The following is a 27626-nucleotide window of genomic DNA, read 5'->3' on the forward strand; positions in this document are numbered from 1 at the left end:
TAAATGGTCACATGTATTCAAATTTGCACTATTTGAAGTTATAATTATGTAAAATATGTTTGTTGGTTCTATCCCTATAGAAATGTGTAATGAGTACTCATATTATTCAACCACTTCATGGGATTCATTATTCACACTAATTGGAACCTAGCTATAACTAGCATATGGGGAAAAAACTTGTTCAAAGTTGTTTTCTCTTTCAAAATAAAGTAAAATAACTAGGATCATAGACCTGGAAGGTTGGTTTTTTTTTTTTTAAACACCTTCATTTTACAATTGAGAAAACCGGGTCTAAGAGAAGTTAAATGACTGCCAACATCACCCAGGTAGCAGATATCTGGGGCAAAATTCAGCCTCAGGTTCCATGTGTCCACGTTCAGTGTGCTTTCTACTGCACCACACTGTCTCCTGGGACCACAACAGTCACATTTCCAGCTTTGCCTGCCCCAAAGATCACAGATGTACGCAATATAGTACAGAAGTGGCATCCAATCCACTGCCCCTATTAGGAGACTAGGGTTAGTTCAGAAGGGGCCATTCTTTCCATCCAAGCTCATTTGAGCAGGAGCATTCTATGGAAGGAGTAGGGGGAGATGACAGTAGCCTGGTCTAAGATGACTGAAAAGGCAATGCTTCTAGAAAACCAAACAAGGCACAGCTCAACTTCACTGGAAGCCCAGGGTGCTATCCACCATGAGAACATTGTTACTCTTTGTAACAAGCTTAGCTTTGCATGGTACAGTGGATGGGAAAAGTAACCACAAGTCACGGGTTAGATTGGACCCTGGTTCAACAACAACCACTGTGATACTTTTTATCTCCAAGTACTTCTTTGGTACAGTTTGTCTTCATTCCCAAAACAAATGTTACCAACAACCCCAGCTATAGCCTAGTATCTACTCTATCACATTATTCTAAACTAGGGCAAAATATTTATCCTAGAAAGTTCAGTCAACTGAAGAAAGAAAAAAAAAAAAGCCCTTGATGGTTACAGTTACTCACAAATCCTCACACATTCCTTGATGGATCATCTGGATAATAACTTGTTAACACCCCTAACCTCCTGGTTTCTGTGACTATAATGCTTGAAAATGTCTTTATTAAGTGCCTAGATAAAAGTCTTAATGTTTCCAAAGTCCTATCCCTCCTTCACTTTCAAATGGAAGTTTCCATAACGCTGAGTGTTGTCTCCTATTCTTTTCCAGGAAAGCTACTTTCCCCTCCCACGTGTCCTTAAAAATTGACTGACATTTGGAGCCTCAAAAGCCTGCCTCTCCAGTGATTATTCTCAAAGCTCAGTAATAGAATTAGCATTAACAGCATTCTCTCCTCTTCCCTCTCCAAAGAAGCTATCACAGTACTTCTTATCCCTAGTCTCCACCTCTCACTCCTGGGTTTTTACTTTACTCTAATCAATGGCATTCCCTGGCTTCTAGGAGTTGAGGGGATGGATGTTTTGGTCCAATCAGTTTGTGAACTGAATTAACAATAGCATCAGCTACTGTCAGAGGCAAACAAACCTGTATGAAATGATCATAAACTCATAGATATAGAGCTAGAAAGAATCTCCAACTCCTGCCTTTGACAGATGAGGAGACTGGGATCCAGAATGGTTACATGACTTGCACAAAGTCACACAAGTAGTAAAAAGAAGAGTGAGGATCTGACCCCAGGTCTACTGACTCCAAAATTCAGCTTTTTCCATAGTAGCAGACCTACCAATCTATCCCCACAAGTAATCTCCCACAAGTAGTCCCTATAAATCATTAGAAACATAAATAAAACAAATTTATAATTCCAATAAATCTATTTCTATATCTAATGCATTCCCTAAATTATATATAAGTTGTAGAAGGAAACAATAGATATAGAAGAAAACAACAACAAAAAAACAGTAGAATTGTAAATCAAACTCCTACTGACATACCAGAGTAAGAAAGAAAGAAAGAAAAAGAAGGAAGGAAGGAGAAAAGAAAAAGAGGAGGCTAGTGGAATAGGAAAATTTTGGTGATCAGAAGCAATTTCAGAGTTCTGTTGGTTCACATTTAGTTCTCTTGAGAAACTGTGTGAGACAACTTTGATTCACATAGAAAAGATAATAATACTTGCCTAGACTGGGCCCCTTACTTCCATAGGAAGGACGGAGGGATGCATAGGCAGAAACCACTTAGAATGACATTTGAATTCATAAACGGCAGCCTCTGACACAAAAGCATTTTGACCAACCCCTATATTTATCCTTGTGTGACTTACTTGTGATTATTATAATCAGAGGCACCTGGGATTTACTCATCCTCTGATGAATTTGTAAATAATAATAATAAAATCCAGTTCCCTTTCTCTCCCTCAGTATAAAACCTCACTGTCCTTTAACACCTCGCAGGCATTGATACCATCAAGACACATCTATCTTCGATATCATTTGTCCACTAAACCAATTTGTATATTATCAATACACCCTATTGTTAGTTCAAATAAATGTGAGGCTCTCTTTTTCTCTATTCCTTGAGACTCCATACTGGACTAGTAAACAGAACCACTAAAAATGCAGTCCAAAAATAATTTTTGCATTAACAATACTTCAATTAAGAACTTAACTCTTTTGCCTTTTATTTATTTATTTGTTTATTTGTTTTTGTGGGGCAATGAGGGTTAAGTGACTTGCCTAGAGTCACACAGCTAGTAGGCTGGATTTGAACTCAGGTCCTCCTGAATCCAAGGCCAGTGCTTTATCCACTGCGCCACCTAACTGGCCCTCTTTTGCCTTTAAAACAAAAAACAAAAAACAAAAAAAACAACATCCACCATAGTGCTCAGTGTGCTATCCCTTGCCCACAGAAGGGAATATCTGAGAAAACTGATGATAGATACTATGCAGTGGGAACCAGGAAAGGGAGAGGTGGTGGAAGAGACATGTAGGATAAGACAAACATTTTGTAACACATCCAATGTGGGAATTTTTTTTTTTTTGCTTGACTATTTGTTAGAAGAGTTTTATTTTTGTTTTTTCCAAAGTTGAGGGGAGGTGGGAGAGAGGAAAAAATGCTCTCAATGGAAAAAATAAAATTTAATTTTAAAATATTTTAACTCTGTAGGAACCAAGATAGTGCTTCCATTTATAGTATCCCTCTAACATTATTGTGATTTGTTGTTTGTAAAAGACCTTCAGGTTTGAAGTAAAAATATTGACTCTTGGCTCCTTAGTGTGAGAAGTAAGACTTGTGAAATTCAGACCTAACTTTGTAGAAATACAAACACATTTTTATTTACCAATAAGCTATCATATCATCAAGGCAAAAGGCATTTGTTCAACAAACAATTACCTCTGGGAAGAATGAACTTAAGCATAATTGGTTTTCTAATTATTCTTTCCTACTCCACAAATTAGTTTGCTGGCTCTAACATAAACAAAGCAAAAACCTAACATCTGTGGATAAAATAAAATGCTTCTAGCCTGGCCAATCACTGCTGTATTTATGCTGAACTGCTGACTGTAAAGAAGAATGGGAAGGAAAGTTATGCTGAGAAAGCTGTCCCTTTGGAGCACCCCACAGATCTGCTGGGTGGCTATTCTCATCGAAAGTTGGCAGTCGCTGCACAGATGACTCTGATCTGTTCATACTTTGACATGACCTTGAAGCTGATTCAAATACTTACCCAAAAATACAAGATGACATTCACTTAGCTTTTGCATTCTCTAATACAAACTGAACCAAGAAAGAGAAGCCAGCCAAAAGTGAGGTGAATGTTCTTAGGGTTCAAGCATATTCTTGGTTAAAAATTTATCAGTAGGAGGCAGCTAGGTGGCACAGTGAATAGAACACTGAGAGGGGCAGCCAGGTGGCACAGTAGACAATGTGCCAGCCCTGGATTCAGGAGGACCTGAGTTCAACAAAGGAGAACCCTGAGTAAAATAACCAGGAGTACAGAAGAATTATCATTTGGTGAGAATAGGTACTTCAAGGTATTTGTTTTTGTTTTTAATTGTCACATTCCTCTAGTTCTTTGTCCTTGTATATCCTCCAGGCATAAGGGATCCAAGTCATAAAAATCAGGCCTGATGTATCCAAAATTTTCATTGTTTCATCATTGTTCAGTCTTTTCACACAGCTAGTAAGTGTTGGAAGCCAGATTTGAACTCATGAAGCTGAGTCTCTCTTAGCTTTTTCTTCTCTGTCTCTCTAGAAATTTCAGTACTATTATTATCCCCATTTTGCAGTTGAAGCAACTGAGGCAAACAAAATTAAATTACTTACCCAAGGTCACATAGCTTATAAGTGTCTGAGGTGACAATTGGACTCAGGTCTTTTTGACTCCAGGCCCAGTACCTTTATCCTCTTCCAGCAGCACCAGAAAAAAAAAATCTAGTATTTTACTGAATTGAGTTATCAAAATTTCTATGTGTAGTCACACCTTTTCAGTGTGACTCTCATGTGTAAAGGGACCTAATGAACCTATTAAAGTTCTATGTTCAAAGTAGTTATCTGGTGAACAAACAAGTACATTTGTCTCTGAGCTAACCTTTCTCCCAAAGCGATCCATTTGTTTTTATCCTGCATGTGTAATAAATAAATGCCCCTATTTCCAAGGAGAAACTTGGTCATGTGTGTAAATCATAGGTCAGAGTTTTCCAAGAAAGCTTCACATGTAAAATCAAGATGCTGAACTAGAGGACACAAAATAAGGGTGTTATACTAGATGATCCCTAAGATTTCCTTCAGTAATGTTTCTTATTCTAAGACATTATTTCCAGTATCAAAAGATCCTGGGTTCATGAGACCCTTGGAGAATGTATAAGCAAGACACATACTATGTAAGAGCCCCCGGTTTGGGTAAAGACTCCAAGGAATTTTATTAAGAGTTAAGAGAAGACTAAGGAAGGGAATATACATCTATATAATACCTATTATGTGCCAGGCACAATGCTAAATGTTTTACAAATATTATTACCTCATATGATCCTCACAACAATCCTGTGGGATAGGTGTTATTATCCTCATTTTATAGTTGAGGAAACTGAGGCAAACAGAGGTTAAGTGGCTTGTCCAGGGTCACAGAGCTAGCAAGTTCCTGAATTTAAATTTGAACTCAGGTCTTCATGAATCTAAATATTAAAAGGGTAGTAGGAAGAGAAGAAATGTTGAAGGCTATTAAAAGATACCTGGATGCCCCCATAAGCATCTTAGACTCAATAGGTCCAAAATAAAATTCATTATCTTTCTTCCAAAAAAATCTGCCTTTTCTCCTACCCTCCCCTCTCTTTTCCACTGGGGACATTGTAGTTATTTCAATTACAAAAGTTCACAGCTGAGAAGTTATCCCTGACTTTTCATTCTGTCTTTACTGCAGCCTTTCCAATGCCAAGTCTTCTTGATATACTTCTTCAGTTTCTCTTTTATCTCTATCATCATACAGTCTTTCTTGTCCATACCCTCATCACCCCTCTCTTGGACTAATGCAATCATCTAAATGGTCTCCTTCCACCTAGTCTCTCCTTTTCCAAGCTATTTTCCACATAGCTGCCAAATTGGCATACCTAAAGTTCAAGGCTGATGACATCACTCCCCTACTCAAGGACCTGCAATGACTCCCCATTGCCCTGAGGATAAAATAAAAGCTATCCTGCTTGGCATTTAAAACCCTTTATAATATGGCTCCAGCCTGTTTTTCCAGACTACTTACTTACACATTAGCCCCATCATAAACTGCTCCTGGTGAAGTGTCTTCTTACATGCTATTCTGCATACACACCAGTCTCTCCCCCACCTTTCTCCTTGTCTTCCATGCCTAGAATGCTCACCACTCCTGGCCTTCAACTGTTGGAAGCTCTAGATCCCTTCAAGGCTCCACTCAAGCACTACCTATTTCTTTTTTTTTTTTAATTTTACATATAAGGTATTTTATTTTTTCTGTTACATGTAAAGATAGTTCTCAACTTTTGTTTATACAAGCTTTACAATTTCAGATTTTTCTCCCTCCCTCCCCCCTCCCCTAGACAGCAGGTAATCTGATATAGGTTGTATCTATATATCTATATACATATAGCTATAGATATAGATATCTATACACATATATATATACACATAATAACATTAATCCTATTTCTGCATTAGTCCTGTTATAAGAGAAAAAATTAGAGCAATGGTGGAAAACCTCAAAATAGAAAAAAAAAAAACCAAAACAACAGCACCAAAAACAAAAGAAATAGTATGGTTCATTCAGCATCTATACTCCACAGTTCTTTTTTTTTCTTGGATTTGGAGATCCTCTTCTATCATGAGTTCCCTGAAACTCTTCTGTACCATTGCATCGGTGAGAAGAATATAGTCCATCACAGTAGATCAACACTCAATGTTGATGATACTGTGTACAATGTTCTTCTGGTTCTGCTCATCTCACTCATCATCAGCTCACATAAGACCCTCCAGGTTTCTCTGAACTCCTCCTGCTCATCATTTCTTACAGCACAATAGTATTCCATTGTATTCATATACCACAACTTGTCCAGCCATTCCCCAATTGATGGGCACCCCCTCAACTTCCAATTCCTTGCTACCACATAAAGAGCAGCTATAAATATTTTTGTACATGAAGCACTACCTATTTCAAGAAGTCTTTCCTGATTCTCCCTATTATTAGTGATCCTCCCCCCCAAATCACTGTGCATTTTGTAAATATCCTGGATATACTTCTCTGGGAACATATTGTATCCTCTAATATAATGCAAGGTCCTTGAAGGTAGCAACTATTTTCCTTTTGAATTTGTATTCCCATCACCAGGCATGGTATCCACTACAATGAAGTCACTTGATAAATGGTTGCTGAAAGATACATATATGTGTATGTGTTTGTATGTATGTGTGTTTATATATACATGCATATATATAATACACATAAATACATGCATACATACAGATACACCTACATGACATCTAGATAGGAAAAGAAGGAAAGGAAGGGAGGGGAGAAGAGTGGAGAAAAAGGGAGGGAAGGGGAGGGGAGGGAAAAAGAACAGTGAATAAGCACTGAGGAAATTGAGTCACAAAGTACAAACTATTCTCCCCAGAAATGCATCAGTGAAATACAACAAACAACAACAAAAACCAGAAATGCATCCGTGAAAGTAAAGAGAGAAAGGACAGTGGCTTCAGGAAACAGCAAGGTTGAGGAAAGGTTTCTGAGAGAAGCAGGTTGAAGTGGCCTGAACATATTAGGAAGAAGAGGAGGTCAGTGGAGGAGAGACTGAAGCCAGGAAAGAGCTAATGATCAAGCAGAAGTGGGTGTGTGTTTGGAGGACTGAAAAGGGAGGATCCCAGTTAAACAGAGGTCCTGATAAAAATGAGTTAATTTAGTGTGAGAGAGTAGGAGAGATGACAAAATAAGGAGCTTGTGGTTATAGAAGCACATCCAAGTTTGAGGCCCTGGTGGAGCCAGGAATGACAAGGCCAGGATGATTTCTGAGGTACCTTTGAATGTATTTGAATTCAATGATATAAATCATCCCAGAAGACTTGAATTTTATAGGGAAATGAAGAAGGAGCTATGATTTTAGTACTACTGTGTTTGGCAATTAGGTAGACATTCCAGGGCAGCCTCTCTAAAAGGTTTATTCCAAATCAAAACAAAACAAAAATGGTATTATAGGCTCTTGCCAAATAGCCAAAGGCAAATGACTTAATCTTTTTCTTTCTTTTCTCTTTTAAAATGTTTTTCATTCTACTTTTTGTAGAAGTAACAAAAGTTAGCTGCTGATTGGTTTGGACTTGACTGTAAACAGGCCTTGGGTCAATTAAAATTGTTTGCATTTCACAAGTTCATTTGAATTTCACAAATTCATATCAGGAATTCAGGTTTAACAGACATATTTGAGGAGGCAATATCTCATAACTACCTAAGACCTATTTTAAAACTTGGGTTGCACTTTCATTATCACACATCACAGACTCAAATATAAGCTAGGCCATGAGATAACTTTTACAGAGCTAAGGTTTTATGGGGTGTTGCAGAGTTAATTTTTCAATTTATTGATTTTGTTTAAATCTTTAATTTTTAATTCAAGCCACCCTGCCAAAGGCACTAGGCCAGAGTTTCTCAAATTAATTTGGCCAAATAACATTTTGGTGTTTGAAATATATCAAGAGAACCCATCAATGCTACACTATGGCATTTGAAATATCCTGGGGATGGATAAAAGGAGGCAAAATAAAGGATATAAAACCTACTTCTATACCCTCCAAACTGTCTTGTTTAAGAGGAATTTTTGTTACAATCCAGCGTATCCCTACACGGCTGCAACTTGGGGAGACATAAAACCCCAGGATAGAAGCTCATAGGCTTAGCTCATGCCAAAGGAGAAGGGTTAGACATCACACATTCATCTTTTTCTTGTGATTGTCAGGTGTCTGATCTCCTATCCTAGCTTGTCTGGTCTGCTAAGTGCAGCTTCTTGATCAAAACATTGTAGGTTTTCTTTCTTTCTTTCTCTTTTTTCCTTTCTTTCTCTTCCTTCCTTCCAACTAGATGTGTGTGGTCACCTTACCTGTGCCCTGTGTGAGGAAAGCTAGCTAGGATTTTCTTATAAATTAGAAGCTTCAGCAACAGTTTAGGCATTAAGCATTTATTAAAGTATATTAGAGGTTAGCAAAGAGAGAGCAAGTGTCTCTGAAAGAATAGGAAAACCTATCTACCCTAGAGGAGAGATCAGAGTTCAACCTGGACTGGTTCTTCTGCCACCACCATGAAGTTCCAACCACCAAATGACAAAATGAACAGCCTTACATACTTCTTCAAGCTGACTGGTTGAGGATGGTCTCATGTTGATATGAGATAACTTCCAGATGATGAATCAACCTTAGAAAGGTCAACCCATGAGCTCTCAGCAGGGGGCCCCTGGTAATATTATTCTCATACTTCCTTCCTTCCTTCCTTCCTTCCTTCCTTCCTTCCTTCCTTCCTTCCTTCCTTCCTTCCTTCCTTCCTTCCTTCCTTCCTTCCTTCCTTCCTTCTTTCCTTCCTTCCGTCCTCCTTCTCTCAGGCAATCAAGGTTAACTGAATTGCCCAGGGTCACACAGCTAATAGGTGTCTCAGGTCAAATTTGAACTCAGGTCCTCCTGACTCCAGGGCTGGTGTTCTATCTATTGGGCCACCTAGCCACCCCAAGACACTTAATTTTTTTTATCACAAACTCTAATCTTGGTTACATTCAGGCTAGATTTTTCAGCAGTAATCTAAGCCCCATTTGGGATGATAGCTCCAGAGCCAGAAGGGCCCTCAAGAGGCCAGCAGGTCCAAATCTCTCATCTAATAGATGGTGAAACTGAAACCCATGGAGGTTAAGCAATTTGTCCAAGATCACACAGGTAATAAACATCTGAGACAAGATTTGAACCCAAGTCCTCTGACTGAGGGGCAGCTAGGTGGTGTAGTGGATATAAAGCACTGGACTTAGAAATGGGAAGACCGAGGGGCAGCTAGGTGGCGCAGTGGATGGAGCACTGGCCCTGGAGTCAGGAGTACCTGAGTTCAAATCCGGCCTCAGACACTTAACACTTACTAGCTGTGTGACCTTGGGCAAGTCACTTAACCCTCATTGCCTCACTAAAAAAAAAAAAGAAATGGGAAGACCCATCTTCATGAGCTCAAATTGGGCAAGTCACTTAATGCCATTTTCCTCAGTTTCCTCATCTGTAAAATGAGCTGAAGAAGGAAATGGCAAATCCCTCCAGTATCTTTGCCAAGAAAACCCCATATAGGGTCATAGAGAGTTGGACATAATTGAAAAAATGACTTTAAAACAACAACAACAACAATATAATTTACACATTTTGGAGGCAGCTAGGTGGCACAGGGGATAGAGCTCAGGGCCTAGAGTCAGGAAGACTTATTTTTGTGAGTTCAAATCCAAAATCAGACACTTATTAGCTGTGTGACCCTGGGCAAGTCACTTCACCCTGTTTGCCTCGGTTTTCTCATCTATAAGGTGAGCTGGAGAAGGAAATGGCAAACCACTCCGGTATTTCTGCCAAGAAAACCTCAAATGAGGTAATGAAGAGTCAGAATCTTCCTACTGAATCCCTGAGTGGGGACTTGAATTATATGAAAGAGATTTTTATGGGAATTTTATGACTAATTCTTATAAGCTCATCAATAGCAGAGAAAGGTTAATCACATGACTCAGGACCATTTACCTAGGCTCTGAGTCATAAGTAAGGAGATTTAGGTGGTATAAAGAAAGTAGTGAGAAAGAAGCAGGGACCTTATGCAAATTCACTTCTCTAGTTGTCCCTTTTCTTTCTTTTTCTTTTTTTAAAGATGGTTCATTCTTGGTGTGGCAGAGGAGAGTCATTAATGGAGGAAAGGTCATGAGCCCTGGGGCAGCTGAAGGGAGGAGTAGAGAATGACCAGGCCCACATTCCAAAGGCGCTTACTGTCCAAGTCAAAAATAGTTCATCATATATACAACCAACCCTGCCCAAGAACATCACCAAGTGGTTCACCTGCCATAGATTCCTTTGCCAGCCTGGTGAATGGACCCCTTCCCAAAATAATGTTTTTGAATGCATAAAATAAAATGCATAGTATTGCAAAGGAAACCAATTATATATATTTTTAAAGTCATCAATTCTTTAAAAAATCTAGTTCACAGAGCCCTCTAAGAACCCTCTGGTAGAGGGAGCAGGGGCCTAACAACTTCATGGATGAGGAAAGGATTTTCTCTAGTGGCAGATAGCATTGTATCTGAGCCTTGAAAGAAACTAGTGAAAGACGTTAATATAATTCACACATATAAGGCACTGCCCATATAGACTAACAATTTTGGTAGATGAAAGAAATGCTAATTTAGATAAACACATGACATCTGACCTCTGGGAATTAACCCTCTATGGATATGCCTCACTTTATGCAATAGAAAGAAATTCTTATTTTATTATTATATTAACAACCAATTATTAATTTGTTTAACATGTAATTGGGGGAAATAAAATATTATTTTTGAAATAACCGATTATTAATTTGGCTTTTCTGCTTTATTTCTTCATTTAAGGTCCAGCCCCTATAAAAAGTCAATCTCTGAATTACATGACTGATGAAATTTTCCTCGCCCTAAAAGTACATGCTTTTTAATCTTGGTCAGCACCCCACCCAAGGAGGAGACCTAACTTTTATTTAGAGGGTAAACAGAATCTGGTCTGAACTAGTTCTTACCCTGGGAAAAAGAGTTCCTGTCTTTGTGCCCTCCATTAGAGTTTAGGGTGACCCAGCTCATGAAGGAGAAAACCAACCAGAATGGTCTGAGTGGAGATGGATTCCTCTGTCCAGAGTGCTGGAGACACTGAGTTTCATGATCAAGCCACATTCTTAGCAGGAACAGCTGGACTTCTAGTCCACCTCCTCATTAAATGTCCACCAATCTGTGTGGATTTTCACTTGTCTAGGGAATTTCCTTTCAAGGACTGGTTAAAGTTTTTAGGTTCTCCATGTCTTTTGTTTTGGTTTTTTTTTCTTTTGGGTTTTTTTTTCTTTTGTTTTTTAGGACAATGAGGGTTAAGTGACTTGCCCAGGGTCACACAGCTAGTAAGTGTTAAGTGTCTGAGGCCGGATTTGAACTCAGGTACTCCTGAATCCAGGGCCGGTGCTTTATCTACTGTACCACCTAGCTGCCCCTCTCCATGTCTTTTGTCTTTGGTTGCCAAGAGAAACCACCGACCATAAATTTATTGACTATCAACCAGCCTGATCAATAAATTGATTATTACTTACCCAGAAACTCTGTCTCTCAGGGTCTTCCATTCAGCACACAATCAACACATGATCATTGCTTTAGATCTGAACTAACCCCCTCATTTTACAGATAAATAAGTTAAGTCACAAAGAGGATCAATAATTTGCCCAAAGTCACACAGGTACTAACAGAGCAGGGCTTGAACCCAGGTCCTGTTGCACAATGCATTTGTTTTTAATTTTTTAATTTAATAAATCAAATATAGTATTTTAAATATTTTAGGTGAGATGATTAAGGAATATGTGGTGAATTTTCCTTATGAAATTATTTTGAAATGAAAAATATAAATCTGTTTTGTAAGTCTGAGTTCACATATGTTGGGTTCTCTTGTTCAATTGTTTCAATCTCATCTGACTCTTCATGTCCCAATTTGGGGTTTTCTTGGCAAAGATACTGGAGTGGTTTGTCATTTTCTTCTCTAGTTCATTTTACGGATGAGGAAACTGAAGCAAACAGGGTTAAGTGGCTTGCCCAGGGTCGGCTACTAAGTATCTTAAAATGAGGCAAATCTGCTGTTTGTACTGCTCAATGCATTTAAATAATTTTTTTTAAATTTAATAAATCAAATCCAGTTTTTTTTGTTTGCTTAGGTTTTTTGCGGGTCAATGAGGGTTAAGTGACTTGCCCAGGGTCACACAACTAGTAAGTGTCAAGTGTCTGAGGCCGGATTTGATCAAATAGTTTTTAGAATATTTTAGGTAAGCTGATTAAGGAATGTTGTGAATTTCCCTCATAAAATGATTTTGTAGTGAAAATTATTTATCTCTTTTGTAAGTCTGTTTTTCTATGTTAGGTCCTCTTAAAATGAGGCAAATCTGCACATAGCCTTCTACACACTGATTAAACACACGAACGTTTCCATGCTTATTCAGTGTTAAACTTGTGGAGGCCAAGTGCTGCACATTCTGAAGGCTTTTAGCATTTAGAGTTTGGTAGTGTGAAAAATAGAATGAATTAATCATCCCACTTTATCTGATTAAGATACAGAACTGAAACTACTTTGGTAGCCTTAATTCATGGCCTTCTCAGAGTCTTTAAACAAAGCTGATTCTGATCCTTTCTGACCTCTCTGTGACTTCTAAGACCAGGCATTGCTGCCTGTGATTTGGCTGGTGTGTGAGTGATAGAGGCCTCTTGAATGACTGGAATGTTTTCCCTCTGACAAGTCACAGAAAGTGGGAATGTTGAACCCAGAGATCTTAATTGAGGAATCCCTCCAGACTTATCACAGTCCCCTTTGAAATTCAAAGTATATCCAAAGCTCCTAAGAAAATCATCAAATGCCAAGGCACATTTAGCAAACGGCAAATGAATAGGGGCAGTCAGGAAAACTCATCTTCCTGAGTTCAAATCTGGCCTCAGACAGTTCCTAGCCGTGTGACTCTGGGCAAGTCCCTGAATCCTGTTTGCCTCAGTTTCCTCATCTGTCAAATGAGCTGGAGAAGGAAATGGCAAACCATTCTAGTATCTCTGCCAAGAAAACCCCAAATAGGGTCATAAAGAGTCTGACATGACTAAGATGACTAAACAACATGGTACCTTACAATAGTGATGCTCAATTCATGTTTGCTTGATGGAATTAAAATGAATTAAGCATCAGGAACTGGAAGTATTTTTATTCACAAGTGATAACTCCAAAGTCCATCACTGCTGGTGGAGTAACAGATAACAAGTTGTCCAAAAATGGAAAGAGGACTAAAATTGGAGTCAGTGAACCTGGATTCAAATGCTGACTTTGTCATGTATTATCTGGGAGACCTTAGGCTTACCTTTGTGACCCCACCACAGCCTATTCTCACTGAATTTGGTTATGTGGTGTAGTAGAAAGAACAGTAGGCTGGCAACTAAAAGCTCCCCATTTCTCTCTGTTCTGTGATTGAATTAACTATGTGACTTTAAGCAAGTTATTTCCCCTCTCTGGACCTCATCTGTAAAATGAAGGGTTGGACAAATTGATTTCGGCGGTTCCTTCCAGCCCTACGATGGGTAAGATAGGGAGGCAGTTCTGAGTCTAGAATCCAGGTCTAGGGTCCAATGTCCAGATCCAGTACACGGAAATCAGGTTTTATGGTCCTTCACAGTTTATCAATAACCCATTCATATTGCACACCCTAACAGAAGAATAAACTATTTGTTTTTCCCATGCTGAAACGAAGCCATCCCCAGGCCACCAGAAATCCTTGGCAGTCAATACCTAAATTCTTTAATTTGGGGTTCTAACTTCTTTCCTTTCCTTCCTTCTCTCCTCCCCTTGACTGACATCCTGAATAGCTACCCTTTCCAATACCAACTTTGTCCAATGACCTCCAAACAGTGACTCATTTTCTCAAAATACTAAATAAGGCCTGCAGTAGACGGGCACTATATAAATAGATACATGAAAATGGAGGGTGTTTCATGCTGATAAAATAAAATATTAACACATTTCCTTCAACTTCCAAAAGTCTTGTTTCCTATAATGATTTGGTCAAATGTTTAAGTCACATCTCATAAAAAAATAACATGATGAACCAATAGTAACTATTTTATTTTAAATGGACCATGAGAAGGTCATAGTTGAAAGAGGTGACTATGATCTAGGCCCTGTTATGGAAAGAATTTCATCCATATGAACAAGGGAAATTAGAATTGGCTCCAATAGAATATAGTATCATAGATTGGTTGCTGGAAGGTTCCCCCAAGAGACTATTGGACAGGTAAGGAAATTGAGGACTAGAGAGAGGTTAAATGACTTAACTCAAGGTCACAGAGCCAATAAATAACAAAGTCAAAATTTTAATTTAGGCTCCTTGACTCTAAATCTCATACTCTTTCCATGACATCCTGACACTCAAAAATATTGCAAAGTTTTAAAAGAAGCTGGAAATCTGTAGTCATATGAGAAAATGCTCTAAATCACTACTGAATAGAGAAATGCAAATTAAAATAACTCTGAGGTACCATCTCACACCTATCAGATTGGCAAATATAACAAAAAAAAAATTGTTTTAACATGTAATTGGGGGCAGCTAGGTGGAGCAGTGGGTAAAGCACCAGCCATGGATTCAGGAGGACCTGAGTTCAAATCCGGCCTCAGACACTTGACACTTACTAGTTGTGTGACCCTGGGCAAGTCACTTAACCCTCATTGACCTGCAAACAAAACAAAACATGTAATTGGAGAAAATATAATCTATTACAAAATGAAAAAAAAAAGAAGCTAAAAGAATAAGCATTTATTTCTTGATAGTCATCTGTGCATGCAGAAAATAATAAAGAAGAGGCTGTAAGATACTTATCACACACAAGTAGATAATTTAAGCTATATCAAGGCAAAAATCAGGTTAAACAATGTATGCATTTTAAAATATTTTATTCTTTTTGTTGCTTGATTTTCACACTACAATCTCTTCTGGATAACCCTCCTTCCCACCTAATCCCTTTGTAACAACAAACAACAAAAACAATTAAATAAAGCTAATATGCAAGGACATCAAATCAACACTTTTTGGTTATCTGTAGTCCACCACCTTTCTTTGGAAAGGAGGTAAGTCTTGAACAATCTATTTTGTTTGTTTTTTTAAAACAATCTATTTTAAAAGGAACTGTTACATAGTACATTTCTGAGAAATAATAAATCCAATATATGTTATATCATGTGTCATGCGTTGTATACACATATGTATGTACATGTGTATGTATATGTGTGTGTTATTTCTCCTTTATGTCAACTAAAAAGGTCAAAGAATAATTTGTGCTGTCACCTAGACCCCAAAGGATTATTGCAATCAATACTTCTTATTCTCCTAGATGATTTACAACTTATAGCTTGTTTGTTATTTATGTTAAAATAGCCAATTTGGGTTTTGTTTTTTCAGTGCAATTAATTTCCATCGTATAGTGGAAAAGGCACTAGGATTAAGGGAAAGAAGCTATTAATTCTAGCCCAGAAAATCTGAGTCAAATAATTTAACCCCTTGAAACTTTCATTTCTTCTTGTGTGCTTTAAGGTCTGTGGTCTTATTAGTGTCCTCATTTTATAGCTGAGGATACTGAGACAGACAATGACTTGCCCAAGGTCACACAACTAGTAAGTATTTGAAACCAGGTTTGAACTCAGGTCTTCCTAATTCCAGGGTGAGGGCTCTATCTAGTGCACCATCTAAATACCTAGACATGTTACAGGCTGGCCTCTGAGTTAGGAAGACCTGTGCTTAAATCTCACTTCTGACACATATTGCCTATGTGACCCTGGACAAGTCACTTCCTTCCCAGTGCTCTCCACAGCAAGTGGTAACTATTCATTACACAGCAGGTTGATAGAGGGAATTTCCTCACCGGGAGTTCCCTATACCAATGAAATCCGAACTCAAAAGTTGTTATGAGGATAAAATAAGGTGATATGTGTGAGTCTGATAGATATAATAGATTTGCAATAGTAATTTCTTCAACAAATAAGTGTTGAGAATTCACTTGGTGCTAGTCTCCATGGAGAATGTGAAGAGGAATGAGATCTCTGGATAGTCCCTGATCTCATGGAGTCCACAGCCCAGTTGGGGAGATAAGACACAGAAATAAATGACTATAATGCACAACAGAATGTGAAAAGGCAGGAAAAGATACAAGCAAATTGCTAGAGAAAATCAGGCAAAGAAGACATTATGTCTCATTGGGAAAGTCCCTAGTGGTAGGAAACCATGAAAGGCATTATTAATCACTTAGTGACAGAAGCAAGGTCTATCTAAGTGATGGAAGTTCAAAGATTTTCTTTATTAGAGTTTCAAGAACCAAATTTAGGTCACCCTGACTAACACAGGTGGGAGACCACAAGTCACAGAGTCCACCTTACGGGGTGCGTGATCCATCCTTTACAACCCATTGTGTTATTTAGAAAAGAGAGGCTGAAAGGATGAAAGATCTCTGGAGCAGGGTTTTAAAAAGAACGGTGAGGGGGCAGCTGGGTGGTGCAGTGGATAGAACACCGGCCCTGGAGTCAGGAGTACCTGAGTTCAAATCCGGCCTCAGACACTTAACACTTACTAGCTGTGTGACCCTGGGCTTAACCCCAATTGCCTCACTAGAAGAAGAAGAAGAAGAAGGAGGAGGAGGAGGAAAAAAGGCACCAGTGAGCTTGGGTTAAGAAAGGGCCTCTATATCCCCCCAAATGGTCAAAGAGAGAAAGAAAAGTCCCATGTGCACCAAAGGATTTCCAGCAACTCTTTTTTTAAATAGACTTTTTTTTTCTTGCAGGGCAGTGAGGGTTAAGTGACTTACCCAGGGTCACAGAGCTAGTAAATGTCATGTGTTTGAGGTCAAATTTGAACTCAGGTCCTCCTGAATTCAGGGCCGGTGCTTTATCCACTGTGCCACCTAGCTGCCCCATAGCAACCCTTTTAGTAGTATCAAGGAACTAACTGGAAACAGTGGAAACAGGCAACAAATTCTGATACCTGAGTGTAACTCTGTAAGAAAAGATGACTGTGATGTGTGCAGAGAAGCATGAGAAGACTTATAAGAACCAATGAAAAGTGAAAGAAAATAATATGATCAAGGACATATATATGTGTGTGTGTATACAACTATCTATACATACGTATAGATAAAGTTTTGTGTATATGTATGTACATATACATATACATACACATATACATACACACACACACACACACAACAATATAAATGGAAAGAACAAAGGCAAGGCAGCTGGGTGGCACAGTAGAGAGAGCACTGACCCTATCCTGCCTTCTTTTCAGAAGTGGGAGATGATGGGTATAGAATAATGCACCTAGTGTCAGATTTGGTTGATGTTACTAAATTGCTTTCTTCCTTTTTTCTTCTTTGTTACAAAGGGTAGTTCTCATGCTGTGTGTGTGTATGTGTAGAGGACAGGTCGGACTAATTTTGGAAATGATGCCAACAAAACCAAAATATATCCATTTGTCTCCTCCATTTGACTATAAGTTCCTTGAGAATGGGGACTGTCTTTTGCTTTTCTTTCCTACCCCCAGTGCTTAGTACATTGGTCTTAGACATTGGTCTGACACAGAGTAGGTGTTTATTAAATGCTTATTGACTGACTTAAAAGAGATATTTCTGAAAAAGTTGTGCATGAGTGTTAGTCATATTTTTAAACCACTAGGGTCCTTGCAGATGCCTAATCATGGTATGATGGTGACAGATTCTCAAAAGCAAAGTCAATAGAGAATAATAATAATAATAATAATAATAATAATAATAGGCAGCTAGGTGGTACAGTAGATAAAGCACTGGCCCTGGATTCAGGAGGACCTAAGTTCAAATCCGGCCTCAGACACTTGACACTTACTAGCTGTGTGACCCTGGGCAAGTCACTTAACCCTCATTGCCCCACAAAAAATAAACAAATAAACAAACAAATAAGTAAATAAGTATATGGATAGATGAAAATAAATATGTAATAGTAATAGCTAACATTTATACAGCACCTATTGTGTCAGACACAGCTTAACACTTTACAATTATTATCTCATTTGATCCTCACAACAACTCGGGAAGATGGGTACTGTTATTAGCCTCATTTTACAGATGAGGAAATTGAGGTTAAATGACTTGCCCAGAGTCACACAGCTAATAAGTGTCTGAGGTTGGATCTGAACTCAGGTCTTCCCGACTCCTGGCCTGGTGCTCTATCCTTTATACCACTTACCTGCCTACAAGGCCTGGTAATCCTACTAGGCCAAAAATGCTTCAAGTACTAGTCAAGGATTAGCTTAATAAAATTGGAGAAACTTTTTGCCAGTTTTTAAAAAACACCCTATTTTGATAATGGTATTTCACTATAATTCATTTCCTTTGTAATTCTATATATTTTATTTAATGTATTCAACTCAGGTCTTTTTTTGCAGGGGGACAGGGCAATGAGGGTTAAGTGACTTGCCCAGGGTCACACAGCTAGCAAGTGTCAAGTGTCTGAGACCAGATTTGAACTCAGGTCCTCCTGAATCCAGAACTGGTGCTTTATCCACTGCGCCACCTAGCTGCCCAATTTAATGTATTCAAGAACATTACTCTAACAGGGGGTCCATAGGCTTCCCTGGTCTGCCAAAGTGATCCAAGACCCCCAAAAAGGTGAAGAAGCTCTGGACTTGGCCTCATCATCAACAGAAGCAGCAACACCATAATCTGACCAGATGTGAAGGTCTCCAAAGGTCTTTTCTGACATGGACACAGTGTGTGGTTTCTATAGGCCAAGTATACTTAACATATCTTGTTAAACATGAGTGCGCTCACACACACACACCCCAGGTGAAATTTTAACAAAAGACTTTTGTATAAGTCTTTTGTGAAAGGCGTAATCTTTCTCAGGAACACTGGAACACATGGGCTGGTCAATTTGGAAAAATGTAGTCTCTACTATCTTCTCAATCCACTTTAAATGTGATTAAGATTAAGAATTGGGACCACAGGCCTCCTCCCCTATCTCTACCTCCCAAACAGGCAGCTAGGTGGTGCAGTGGGTAGAGCACTGGCCCTGAAGTTGGGAGGACCTGAGTTCAAATCTCACCTCAGGTATTTACTAGCTGTGTGATCCTGGGCAAGTCACTCAACCTCAGTTGCCTTAAACATCCAGGCCCATCTCTTGCCACTGGACCCAGATGGTTCTGCAGGAGAGAGTGAGACTTTACACAGCCCTCCCTTACTTCAAATCCAATTTAGTTCAAGTCATGACAGTACCCCAATGTCATGGTCCTATTTGGGAATGAAGGACAAACATCAACCTTCCAGACACTCTTCCCACCCTCCCCTTCAACCTATAATGATTGCCCTCCCCACCCGCTACAATTGTGGTGACCCCCTCAGTCATGCCCTCAGGTTAGTATACCCATTAATCTTGGCCTTTTCCTTGCTCCCCTCCATTAAAAATATTTTCATATTGATTTCCATTACTACCACCCTAGTCAAGGCCCTCGAGACATCATGCCTGGAGAGCTAAAGGAGTATTTCAGAGATCCCAAGTTCATGTATCCCTGAAACCACTGCCCAAGGAATCTTCTTAATTAATTACCTTATCCTGAGGCTTTCCTGCTCAGAAACCCAGAAGGAGGTGAGGTTGGGTGAAATGCTGAGCTTCTGCCCTGTAAAAGGGACTTCTCTCCTCCCCCTAAGCCCTATCCCCCATTAGCAGCAGCAACACCAAGACCTGACCAGCTTTGAAGACCCTGCTTGGCCCACACATCTGGCTAATGCAGTCCGTGCTATAGCTGAAGGCAAGGAAAGGGTGAGAGGGGTAGCCAGTGACACCTCCTCCTCCCCACAGCTATCTGCTACCTTGTACCCTGGGGGCTAAAATTGGAAGTGAGAGTCAGAGATAGTCAGGACCTTCTTTGGCAACTTCTTTCTCTCCTGGGCCAGCTGGAACTCGGCCACACTTATTTCATGAGGCAATGAGGCATAGAAAGTCACCTTAGAGCCAAGAAGACCAGAGTTCAAGTCTTGCCTTTGGCACAGACAGGCAGTATGACCCTGAGCAAGTCATTTCTTTCACTACTCTAGGCAATTCTCTAAGTATAAATTGTAGAGTAAGGATTGAATTCCATTGGTAAAATGGATTTCCCTATATAAATAAAACAGCAAATCTGGTCCTTATTGCTATAATTAATGTCATCATCATTATTGAAGAAGACTTTAAAATGGAGACATTATTCATTCTTATGTTATCTAGTTAAGATTGTGATGGAAAAAAAATCTTCTACCAATTGTAGCATGCTCTGTAAATGAGTTGTAAATGAGTGGTCCACAGAAGGTGGTGAGAGGTGCATGTTGGGTGGGAGTAAGCAGATGGTCACACATAGCAAATAAGAGACTATGAGGAACTTGGGGAAGGGTGTCGTAAAAAGACTGCGTGGTCAGGGGCAGCTAGATGGCACAGTGGTTGAAGCGCCGGCCCTGGATTCAGGAGTACCTGGGTTCAAGTCCGGCCTCAGACACTTGACACTTACTAGCTGTGTGACCCTGGGCAAGTCACTTGACCCCCATTGCCCCGCAAAAAAAAAAAAAAAAAAATACTGTGTGGTCATTGAAGAATGGGGACTGGTCATATGGACAGCCTATGGTCAGATAGCCTACTGCTAGTCTTCCAATACATAAGCAAATCTTCCAGAACACTGGGTGAATGAACTCCCTTTGGTCAACCCATTGGAAGACTTGGACAAAAGTTGCCTAGGATCAGCAGGCATGGATGGGCCATGATTGATATTGATCGATATATAAATTGGGATAGGGATTGGATCTGTGATTTCATTGCTATAGGGAACTCCTTGTGGAAAACTCCCTCTACCAATGCAGATCACTATTTTCTCTGAATTTATGCTAGTTAAGTGGTTTAAGTTACTCTGGTTAAGAGGTTACCTGATTCTTTATTGATTAGAGAAATGCAAATCAAAACAACTCTGAAGTACTTCCTCATGCCTATCAGATTGGGTAATATGGCAAAAAAGGAAAATGATAAATGTTGGAGGGGATTGGAACACTAATGTACTGTATGAACTGATTCAACCATTCTGGAGAGCAATTTGGAATTATCTCCAAAGGGCAATCAAACTGTGCATACTCTCTGATCCGGCAATATCACTACTAGGTCTGTATCCCAAAGAGGTTTTATTGTGTTGGTTTTTCTTTTTTAAGTGGGGAGGGGAGGACCTATTTGTGAAAAAATATTTATAGCAGCTTTTTTTGTAACTACAAAGAATTGGAAATTGAAGGGATGCCCATCAATTGGGGAATGGCTGAAAAAAACTATTGTATAGGATTGTAATGGGACACTATTTTGCTCCAAGAAATGATGAGCAGACAGATTTCAGAAAAACTTAGAAATACTTATGTGACCTGATGGAAAGTGAAATGAGCAAAACCAAGAGAACATTATACACAATAACAGCAATATCATATGATGATGAACTATCAGTGACTTAGCTACTTTCAGCAATACAATGATCCAAGACAATTCCAAAGGATTCATGATGAAGAATGCTATCCACCAGGGGGCAGCAAGGTGATGCAGGGGATAAAGCACTGGCCCTGGATTCAGAAAGACCTGAGTTCAAATCCAGCCTCAGACACTTGACACTTACTAGCTGTGTGACCCTGGGCATGTCACTTAACCCCTGTTACCCCACCAAAAAAAAAATGCTATCCACCTCCAGAGAAAAGAACTAATGGAGTTTGAATGCAGATTGAAGTATACTATTTTTCACCTTATTTTCTTCATGTTTTTCCCCCTTTGGGTTTGTATCTTTTTTCACAACATGACTAATATGGAAATGTTTTGCATGATTGTACATGTATAACCTGTATCAAATTGCTTATTGTCTCAGGGAGGAGGGAGGTGAGGGAGGGAGAAAATTTGGAACTCAATTTTTTTTTTAAGTGAGGCAATTGGGGTTAAGTGACTTGCCCAGGGTCACACAGCTAGTAAGTGTCAAATGTCTGAGGTCGGATTTGAACCCAGGACCTCCTGAATCCAGGGCCGGTGCTCTATCCCCTGTTAAATTTTTTTTTTAAATGAATACTAAAGGGCAGCTAGGTGGCACAGTGGATAGAGCACTGGCCCTGGATTCAGGAGGTCCTGGGTTCAAATCCGACCTCAGACATTTGACACTTACTAGCTGTGTGACCCTGGGCAAGTCACTTAACCCCAATTGCCTCACCAAAAAAAAAAAGAATGCTAAAATTGTTTTTACATATAATTTGGGAGAAATTTTTTTAAATGGGGGAAAAATATTATTATACTTTCCCTGGTTGTTCCCAAGTCTCCATCTCATCTAATCTAACCCAAAATTATATAGATGAGGAAACTGAGGCCCAGGAATCATAGTGTCTTTGATTCAGACTTGACAACCTTAGAAGTCAAGAGGTCCAACCCTCATTATTTTAGAAATGAGGAAACTGAGGTCCTTTGAGATTAAGTGACATGACAAAGAGCCTACAGGTAGTAAGTGGCAGAATTGGGATTCCATTCTTGGTCCTCTGACTCAAAATCTAGAGGCTCTTTTCACTGCTCCTTGGTTAAGTGACTTATCCAAGATCACACAGGTTCTATGGGGCAATGGAAAAAGAGAAAGGAAAAGTTATCAGCCATTTTTTGTCTTTGTATCTCTAGCCTGGCAGAGTGCCTAGCAACATAGTAGGAACTTAATAAATGCTTGAATTCACATTTCAGCATGGAATAGTTTCAGACCTTTTCTTCAAAGCAGATTTTTCCAGAAAGAGAACAAAGTGACATAGCACCCAAGGGGAAATGGAGGTGAGTACTGCCAAAGGGGAATATATACTAGAAGGCTGGAAGCAATGAAAGACAATCCTTGATTTTATAATTTTGCATAGGACAGGTGCTGTGACTCCTTTATAATCTTATTTGAATCTCAGTGACTTTGTCCTCCCTGCCCACAATGCTTTCCCCTGTAAACCATCCAAAGGCTACCTATGTTTCCAGGCCCCTCTCAAAGCCCACATCCTCTGGGAAGACTTCCATGGAGATCGATTGTGATAATGCACACAAAACACTTTGTAATCACAGAGTTCCAGCATGCTAAGAATCAAGAAGCTTACAAATTGATATTCCTAAAGTGTAGGTCTGACTGTGTCACTCTTCTGCTCAAGAACCTTCACTGGCTTTCTATTGCTTTAAAGATAAAATACAAACTGCTCTGTTTGGTGTCCAAACTCCTTCACAATCTGGTTCCAGCCTATTTTTCCAGGCTGATTACACATTACTTTCCCTTATAAATACTAGCCTCCAGACAAACTGGCTTACCTGAATGTACTTTTTTTTTTTGGTGGGGCAATGAGGGTTAAGTGACTTGCTCAGGGTCACACAGCTAGTGTGATGAAATAATGAGATTTAGCAGATACTCAAAGACACACCTGGAGATTAATCTAGACTGATTGACTCAAGTGAGAGTGATTAACTGCTGATTAGCCTACTTCTAGTTAACTGGATTGTAATCACACCTTGAGAACACCTTCAGAACCAATGGATTTGGATGATGCCAACCAATCAGCTTGAAGCAGTGTGTAAGGACCACCTCTGTTCCAGACCTATAAAAAGCTTCCACAATCAGTTTGCTGGAGAGAGTTCGTGATTGAAGCAGGCTTGTGGCAGAGGACTTGAGGAAGAACCAGACCAGGCTGGAACTCTAAGCTAAATAGGCTTTTTTCTTAACTTTCTGAACTCCATGGGAATATCTGTATGCTTTAATAAATGTTTAATGCCCAAGGACTGGTGCTAAAGCTTCTAATTGAAGGTGACCACAATTTAGATTTTAAACATCACAGTTTGGCAACCACAAAGGGATTGCTGAACCCCTCAGCCTTCTGATCTTCACATTGGGTAAGAAAATGCTTCATTTTTGTGGACTTTCTATTTTGATTCATCTTTACCTGCTTTTGCCTTTAACTAATAACTTTATAAAGCATTGTTATTATGAAAGAGAAAATAAAGGGGTTGAAGAAAAACAAGAGAAACTTTATCATCATCAAATTTCAAGAATCTGCTTCTATTGCCATAAACTGGCACATATTTTGCCAAAATGCAGAAGTAGACAGCAAGATATTAATATGAGATGTGGAGATTTTAGATATCGAAATAAAAAATGCTCTAAATTCACTCAGAGAAATAATGTCAGTTCAAATGTTACATAAAGGTTTCCTTTTTATGCCATTGTATCTACGTTTTGAAATTAATAATATGAGTTTGTTTTCATAGAGATTTTCGTTCTTTTAAGATTGTGTTTGTTTTTCCAACTGATTATTTCATCAAATTATATAAAGTATTTCCTTGGTAAATTTATTACTATGACAAGTGTAAATTAATTCTAGAAATACTATTTTTGCAAAAAAAATATTATTTGAAATCATTGTACATTGTAACATATTCTTACTCAAAGCAAATTCACATTTTTTGCTATCATTATTATCCTCAAATTTTAAAATCCATATGAAACTTGGATTATGGGAATTTACCATTTAAGACATTAATTGCCTTTACCCATGAGAGGAATACGTACAAGAGTAGGCATTGAACTCTCACAGAAGGGGAGACACTTATGATGTCCAGGTACTGTACAGATGGCTGAAAGTTTTCATCCCACCCATCTCATTCTACACCTGGCTTCTATTCCCCTACAATATGCCTGATGCCATGGACGTCTCAATCCCATGCATCTGATTAAGCCTGACTCAGTTTCCAGTGTCTGAGGCCAGATTTGAACTCAGGTCCTCCTGACTCCAGGGCCGGTGCTCTATACACTGTGCCACCTAGCTGACCCCATTTTTGTTTTGGTTTGGCTTTTTGAAGGGCAATGAAGGTTAAGTGACTTGCCCAGGGTCACACAGCTAGTAAGTGTCAAGTGTCTAAAAATGTACTCTTTCCTTGGTCTCTTGGAAACAATAACTCGCTTCAAAACTCAGCTCAAGTGTGACCTCCTTCAAGAAATCTTTCCTGAATCCCCCAATTGTCAGTCCTCCAGGCCACCTCAATCACTTACTACTTATCTGTGCAGCAGAAGTAACAGCAAATGAAAACTTGGTTGATTTCTCAGAGCCTACCTGGGTGAAATAATGGTGCTCTTGTTTGGGTTTCCTTCCCTTAACACTAAAAACAGTGCTGAAGCTCTGGTACATTTAAAAAGACACTTTTCTTTATAGGCATACAAGGTAAATTTTATTTTATTTAATTTTTTTTTATTTTGTTGAGGCAATTGGGTTAAGTGACTTGCCCAGGGTCACACAGCTAGTAAGTGTCATGTGTCTGAGGCTGGATTTGAACTCAGGTCTTCCTGAATCCAGGGTCGGTGCTCTATCCACTGTGCCACCTAGCTGCCCCCCATACAAGGTAAATTAAAATAAGAAGGTGAGATTAAATCTGGCCTCAGACACTTGACACTTACTAGCTGTGTGACCCTCGGCAGGTCACTTGAGCCCACTTGCCTCACCAAAAAAAAAAAAAGTGAAATTAAAAAAAAAAAAACCCAACCCAACAGGGAAAAATGCAAATAACACTAGCTTTGCCCTCATCATGTAGGTCTAGAGGTGTGGTGGAAGCAGTAATGGAGCTTGGAGTCAGAAGACCACTGGACTAGACTGCCAGCTTTGCTACTGAGTCTTCTTCATCTGTCAAAAAGGGATGGCTCTGCTTTGCTTGTACTACCTCAGGGAGTTGTTGATAGGAGGCAATTTATAAATAAAGCAGTTAGACAAATGTGAGCTACTGTGTTCTTTCCCGAAAGAAAAAAAGGAAGTGAGGTTTGCAGGGGGAAAGTGGTTGCACGTTGTCACATTTACACTGTGGTAGGCTTTGGTGTTTGGGACCATGAATGAAACAGGTAGGGTTGGGAAGACCACTCAAATCCAACCTTCAACACTTCCAATGTGACCCTTGCTAAGTCACTTACTTTCTTGGTGCCTCAGTTCCTCATAAAATAAGGCATTGGGCTCTATGGCCTCTAAGGTCTCTTTCAATGTGAATCTTATGATTTATGCTTAATGGAACTCTGGACAATCTTCTTTAACTAAAGCAAATCCAACTTCTTCCAGAGAAACCGAAGGCTTTGCACTAACATAACACAAATGCTAGCACTACAGTGCTAGTGCCCCTTGTAACCCGGTCACTAAAATCTTGTCAAATGGAATTAGAAGCAAACTTCGCTTGCCTCTCAGCCCTCCGAAGGGGGGGGGGAGGGAGAAAGTTCAAGGTTGTTCCAAAGTCTTGTGCCACATTAAGTTTTTGATTGCTCCAGCACATTGCAGGAGACATGCATCCAGCCTTCACTCAAGTAGATACTCCGAATAAACAAGATCAACAACATCATCGAGTCACCAGCCAGAGTCCAGGAAAAAAGAGGGGATGGGGAGGGGGGAGGGCCCGGCCTTTTCAGCTGCAACCCGAGCTGTCCATCACTGGAGGGAACAGCACCTGCTACTAACTCTTTAAATAGGAAGCGGGTCCCAGGTGGAGACTCCAGCCAAGTGTTTGTGGAGAAAAGCGAACTGGAAGCCAGTTCTTTTTCCAAGTATCTCTAGCCCTTTCCAGTCCTCTCCTCTGATGCCTGCCTTCTCATTTGCCATAAGAAATGGGTGAATTTCTTAGCAAGAACCGTCCCTCCCCCTCCTCCTGCCCCCCACGATGAAGGAGGGGAGAGGAGAGAAGGGGAGGGAGAGGAAGAGGACAAAGAGAAAGGAAGGAAGAGAAGGAAGGAAAGGAGGGAAAGAAAGGGAGGAGGGGGAAGGGGAAGAAAAGAAGAGGGGAGGGAAGGAAGAACGGGCCGAGAAGTGAGAGGAAAGGGAGGGGAGAGACTACCTGCTGCTGTCCAGCTCCTCCTCAGTTTCCGCGGTGGTTTCTTCCTCTCCTTCGGACTCCTCCTCCTCCGTTTCCAGCTCTGTCTCCTCCTCGGAGCCGAGGTAGCTCTCGGAGGTTGAAGCTGGGTCATATTGGGCGCTCTCCATCTCTCAGGCCTCTAGCTGGGGGCTAAGAGGCTCCCTTCCCTGCTCGCTTGGTGTTCCCCCTCTAACTGCCCTCCTGACCTGCTGCTGGGGCTCTTCTATCTGTCAAGTCGTCCTGCGCCCGGGCTCAGGTTCCCGAGACTTGGCGGGTGGGATGGGGGGCTTTAAATAGAAGTCGTCAAAGTTACAGTCCCAAGTTTCTGATGTCGCTGCAGTTCCAGCTTCTCCTCCCTCTCCCCGCGTTTGCTGCCACTGCCAACTCTCCCAGCCAGCCCTCCCTTCGCTCTTCAGATCCATTTTAGGCAAAGCCCTGGCAGGCTCCGGACGCCTGGAAATCCACACCCCGAGCGGGCTCCCGGGGATCAAGGGGGTATCAGCTGTTCTGTCT

At 40.0% G+C, this 27626-nt stretch overlaps 1 protein-coding gene across 1 annotated transcript in view; it reads right to left on the reverse strand.

Moving 5' to 3' along the window:
• CMYA5 (cardiomyopathy associated 5) overlaps window positions 1–27334 on the reverse strand; it is a 127833-nt gene extending 100499 nt beyond the window's left edge. The window contains exon 1 of the mRNA XM_044004239.1: window positions 27096–27334. Within this exon, the coding sequence (XP_043860174.1) occupies window positions 27096–27241 (146 nt within the window). The 5' untranslated portion in view covers window positions 27242–27334. The remainder of the gene's footprint in view (window positions 1–27095) is intronic.
• Between the last annotated feature and the right edge of the window lie 292 nt (window positions 27335–27626).

The sequence above is a fragment of the Dromiciops gliroides genome, chromosome 1, assembly GCF_019393635.1.
Source record: "Dromiciops gliroides isolate mDroGli1 chromosome 1, mDroGli1.pri, whole genome shotgun sequence".
NCBI lineage: Eukaryota > Metazoa > Chordata > Mammalia > Microbiotheria > Microbiotheriidae > Dromiciops > Dromiciops gliroides.